Raw genomic sequence first — 5,462 nt, 5'->3', positions numbered from 1 at the left:
AGAGACGAAAGATAATGGATGTGCTGACCAACTGGCAAGTGTCTTCACTGACATTTTCAACCTCTCCCTGTCTGAGTCGTGAGTAAGACCTTTAAACAGGTCAACATACACAAGGCTGCGGGGCCAGACGGATTACCAGGACATGTGCTCCGGGCATGTGCTGACCAACTGGCAGGTGTCTTCTCTGACATTTTCAACATGTCTCTGATTGAGTCTGTAATACCAACATGTTTCAAGCAGACCACCATAGTCCCTGAGCCAAAGGAAGCGAAGGTAACCTGCCTAAATGACTACCGCACCGTAGCACTCACGGCTGAGGCCATGAAGTGCTTTGAAAGGCTGGTCACGGCACACATCAACACCATCATCCCAGAAACCCTAGACCCACTCCAATTCACATACCGTCCCAACAGATCCACAAATGATGCAATCTCTAGTGCACTCCACACTGCCCTTTCACACCTGGACAAAAGGAACACCAACGTGAGAATGCTATTCATTGACTACAGCTCAGCGCTCAACACCATAGTGCCCTCAAAGCTCATCACTAAGCTAAGGAGCCTGGGACTAAACACCTCCCTCTGCAACTGGATCCTGTACTTCCTGACGTGCCACCCCAAGTTGGTAAGGGTAGGTAACAACACATCTGCCATGCTGATCCTCAACACGGGGGCCCCTCAGGGGTGCGTGCTCAGTCCCTTCCTGTACTCCCTGTTTACTCATGACTGAATGGCCAGGTACGATTCCAACACCATCATTAAGTTTGCCGATGACACAACAGTGGTAGGCCTGATCACTGACAACGATGAGACAGCCTATAGGGAGGAGGTCTGAGACCTGACTGTGTGGTGCAAGAACAACAACTTCTCCCTCAATGTGATCAAGACAAAGGAGATGATTGTGGACTACAGGAAAAGGAGGACCGAGCACGCCACCATTCTCTTCAACGGGCTGTAGTGGTGCAGGTTGAGAGCTTCAAGTTCCTTGGCGTCCACATCACCAACAAACTAACATGGTCCAAGCACACCATGACAGTCGTGAATAGGGCGGGCACAACAAAACCTATTCCCCCTCAGGAGACTGAAATGATTTGGCATGGGTCCTCAGATCCTCAAACGGTTCTACAGCTGCAACATCGAGAGCATCCTGACGGGTTACATCACTGCCTGGTATGGAAACTGCGGCAACTGCTCTGCCTAAGACTACAAGGCACTACAGAGGGTAGTACGTACGGCCCAGTACATCACTGGGGCCAAGCTTCCTTCCATCCAGGACCTCTATACCAGGCGGTGTCAGAGGAAGGCCTTAATAATTGTCAAAGACTCCAGCCACCCCAGTCATAGACTGTTCTCTCTGCTACCGCACGGCAAGCAGTAGCGGAGTGCCAAGTCTAGGTCCAAGAGGCTTCTAAACAGCTTCTACCCCCAAGCCATAAGACTCATGAACATCTAATAAAATAGCTACCCAGATTATTTGCATTGCCCCCCCCCTCCCCCCCTATTTTACACTGCTGCTACTCTCTGTTATTATCTATGCATAGTCACTTTAATAGCTCTACCTACATGTACATATTACCTCAATTATCTCGACTAACCGGTGCCCCCACACATTGACTCTGTACCAGTACCCCCTGTATTTAGCCTCGATGTTGATATTTTACTGCTACTCTTCAATTATTTGTTACTTTTATTTCTTATTTTTTAAGGTATTTTTCTTAAAGCGGCATTGTTGGTTAAGGGCTTGTAAGTAAGCATTTCACTGTAAGGTCTACCACACCTGTTGAATTTGGCGCATGTGACAAATGCAATTTGATTTGATTTGATTTATGCGGTGAGACCGTATGTACAGAAGCCGCTGCAGTGTTAAAATTGTAAAAAGTTTGGACATGTGGAAAGTGTTTGTCGAAGGAAAAAATATGTAGTAGTTGAAGAGTCAGATGAAGCATGTTGTTGTAATTGTGATGGGAATCACATTCCCGAGTTCCCTGTACGGATGAAGGAGGTCGCAGTAGCTAGGATCAGGGCCAACCAGCAGGTCTTCTATGTGGAGGCAGTGAAAATAGCTGGAGTGAGTAGAGAGGAGATGGTAGTGGATGTCCCACAGTCTGCAGTGAATGCCATGCAGGAGAAGGATCCCGACACACTAATAGTGAAGAAGGTGGACGTTGTTGTGTTTATAGCGCTAGTGATAAATTGCACTAGTTAAACTTAGAAAACATCAAAGAAGCTAGACATCATTGTGAAGGCAACAAATCGATTTCTGGATCTCCAGGACTTTACAGGCGAAACGTAACAGGGAGTACTGAATGTACTGAATTTTGTCTAACCCGTACAGTAGGTGGCAGCAATACACCGTATGAGTGCAGTCTGCCAATAAACCTCAAAGAAGAATCCTGTACGTACCACTGCCACAGAAGAAGAAAGGGGCGGGGTTTAATAACAGTGCTGTTGTGCATGCAGTTAGCAAAGAAGCTACTAAAGTGGCTTAACTTTATGATTGTATAATGTTTCAGCATTACTTTGCACGTGGATTACGTACTGCTATTTCTCAAACGTTTAGTATACAATTTGCTGCCCTCCGAAATGGGAGGCCTGCTACTCACGCGTGTAGAAGGCTGCCAATGAAGACCGAAGAGTATTTGTATCACGCTGTCAAAAGGTCGTTTCTCAATGAGGCGGCTAAAAAGGTAACGTTATTTGGCTTTATTTTGTCCTCACTAGTCTGGTAGATAGTTCTACTTCCAATCCTGGGATATATGCCCTATTATGCTAGTTACGTAGGTTTGTTTGAGCTGAAAGAAGCTATGTTAGCTAACTAGCTAGCCTAGTGGCTCTGCGTTCGCAAGTTCTGCACTCGATACATTAGCAATGTATGATTTACATGCTCCTGACCAAACCGGACGCGCGCATGTTGATTTTGTACACCCACACCAGACACGATCAGGACATGCATGTTGAAATATCAAACCAAACTCTGAACCAATTATAATAATTTGGGGACAGGTCGAAAAACATTCAACTTTGATGGAAATTTAGCTTGCTAGCTAATTTGTCCTGGGATATAAACATTGGGTTGTTATTTTACCTGAAATACACAAGGTCCTCTACTCTGACAATTATTCCACAGATAAAACGGTAAACTGAATGGGTGGGTATAATTTGCGGAACGTTCCAACAGGAATATGTTCCAAAAACTTCGTAAATAACAAGGTTGCCAACAAACAATGCATACAAAGTTGTATAGCGGCCGAATAAGATAGCGGGTAAGGAGTGGGCTATTTGATTAAGTTTTCACTCACCACGTTTATTCTGAAAAATGTCTCTGGTAGCATATGGACAAACATTAATAATAAGTTACGGGTTGAGTTGATGCCTATTCGGCAGCTAGTTAGCTAGGTGACTTGATCATGTTACTTTGTATGCATTGTTTGTTAGAAACCTTGTGCTTTACGAAGTTTTTGGAATAGATTCCTGTTGGAACGTTCCACAAATTATACCCACCCAACTGAATTCCTTTATCGTCATCTCTCCTCCTTCCTCAGGCTTCTATTTTTACTTTGGACTTTATATGGCGGTTGGCAACCAACTTTAAGGTGCTTTACAATAACTGGCTGGAGTGTAGACGTCAGTTCATCTTTCAATCACCCACGTGGGTATTAGCTCATAAAAACCAATGAGGAGTTGGGAGAGGCCGGACTTGCAGTTTAGCATCCCAAATAGAACCTATTTTTATTTTAGCACCTGGCCATGCAGACGCTCGCTGTCGTGTGCACGCAATGATTGAATAGCATGTATGTGTACATTTATTTTGCAACGCGCACGTGACGCGAGCGGTGTGGTCAGCATTTTATTCAATCATTGGTTCTATTTGTGATGCTGAACTGCAAGTCTGGCCTCTCCCATCTCCTCATTGGTTTTTAGGAGCATATACGTGGGTGATTGAAAGACGAACTGAAGTCCACACTCCAGACCAGTTGGTGGTGGTGATGCACCTTAAAGTTTGTTGCCAACCGCCATATAAAGTCAGAAGAATCCTGAAGGAGTTGCGATTCCTAGAAATGAACTAGGTTTACCCTTTTAGTTTAATTAGGATTAATTGTCGGGAGTAGAGGACCTTGTGCATTTCAGGTAAAATAACAACCCAATGTTTCTATCCCAGAACAAATTAGCTAGCAACAGCAAGCTAGCTAGCTAAATTGCCATAAATGTTTAATGCTTTTCAACCTGTCCCCACATTAATATAGTTGCTTCAGAGTTCATTTTGATATTTCAACCAGCGTGTCCTGACCGCGTCTGGTGTGGGTGGACAAAATCATTATGCGAGCAGTGTGGTCAGGCATGATCTGCACTGGCCTGGTTGTGCAAGTGCATTAACTTTTGAAAGTGCGTTAGATTCAATTAATCTCTACAACCCCCATGGCACATTGCGTTATGACATATTTGATCACACTTTGTAAGATCTCATCTGAAAGGTAATTAAGAATTGGACCAAGTTCTTTTTAAACTGATATATTATTTGTTCTGGTCTATTTGTAGCAGTTAAAGGCATTGTATGGAAAGAAATGGCCTAGTTTCTCATTTGTCTGTCTCTGCCCAGGTACAGCCAGCCTCTGTACTACGGATGGTCTGCTGCTTCTCTACATCTTCCACGAACCACTCTGAGGAGGGGACGCTCATCTATTCAGGGAACCTCGGCAATGCTGTCCGAGGTATTACTTTAATCACCATAAACAATCTCTCATGATCGTCTTCTCATCAACATTGTTATCATCATTGAATAACTAGGCCTAAACATGAATTGTATTTTTTGTCTGTTGCAGGTGTGAAGATGTTCTCTTACACCAGTAGCGGGGCCAGCCTGTGTATGATGCCCTACATTCTTCTGAAGACTGGCATCAGCGTTCAGAGTCTTGTCCTGAAGGGGGCCTTCTGTGGTGTCATTGGTTTTTTTACATTCCTGACTCCCATCCTCCTCCACATCATCACCAAAGGCTATGTGGTTCGCCTGTACCACAACCATGACACTGACACGTACACAGCTGTCACCTACAACATCCTTCTGATGGAGAAAAAGACTGTGTTCCGTCAGAGTGAGGTCAAGATACCGGGTGTCAGCAAAATGTTCACTACGTTCTATGCCGACAAGAAGTCGATGCTTGTGAATCCGATGCTGTTCCCACTTCCTCATGACTATAACCACCTCATGGGTTACGACCAGCCCTTCTCATTTGATACGGAAGACTTGAATGGTAAACCTAATAAGAGTTAATGGATTTCTACAGATAATGCCAATGGCAGTCTGAACTGTTGAATGGAACGTGTGTGTGTACGTCTTAGTTGTTAAAGTAGGGTATAAATTATATGATATCAAAGAGAACCTTTGAGAGATGTTGGTTTCTTCCTTTCACTAGTAAGTGGTAATGTATAGACATGGAGTATATGAATAAAATTTGTTTAAACAAA

General features: G+C 44.1%; 1 protein-coding gene across 2 annotated transcripts; it reads left to right on the top strand.

Annotated features, from left to right (window-relative positions):
• Positions 1-2,396: 2,396 nt before the first annotated feature.
• On the top strand, positions 2,397-5,462 carry LOC129814059 (transmembrane protein 70, mitochondrial-like). 2 transcript variants are annotated; one of them, XM_055866833.1, is made up of 3 exons: positions 2,397-2,686; positions 4,603-4,708; positions 4,820-5,462. In XM_055866833.1, exons 1-3 carry the CDS (start codon positions 2,504-2,506, stop codon positions 5,266-5,268), a joined length of 738 nt encoding a protein of 245 aa, XP_055722808.1. In that variant the 5' UTR covers positions 2,397-2,503; the 3' UTR covers positions 5,269-5,462. The 2 variants fall into 2 exon arrangements, with proteins under 2 accessions (XP_055722808.1, XP_055722807.1); XM_055866832.1 differs by having other exon boundaries at positions 2,398-2,686; positions 4,597-4,708.

Source organism: Salvelinus fontinalis, chromosome 17 (genome assembly GCF_029448725.1).
Source record: "Salvelinus fontinalis isolate EN_2023a chromosome 17, ASM2944872v1, whole genome shotgun sequence".
Classification (NCBI taxonomy): Eukaryota; Metazoa; Chordata; class Actinopteri; order Salmoniformes; family Salmonidae; genus Salvelinus; species Salvelinus fontinalis.
Note: the sequence above shows the minus strand (reverse complement) of the source record. Positions and strands in the feature narration are given on the sequence as shown.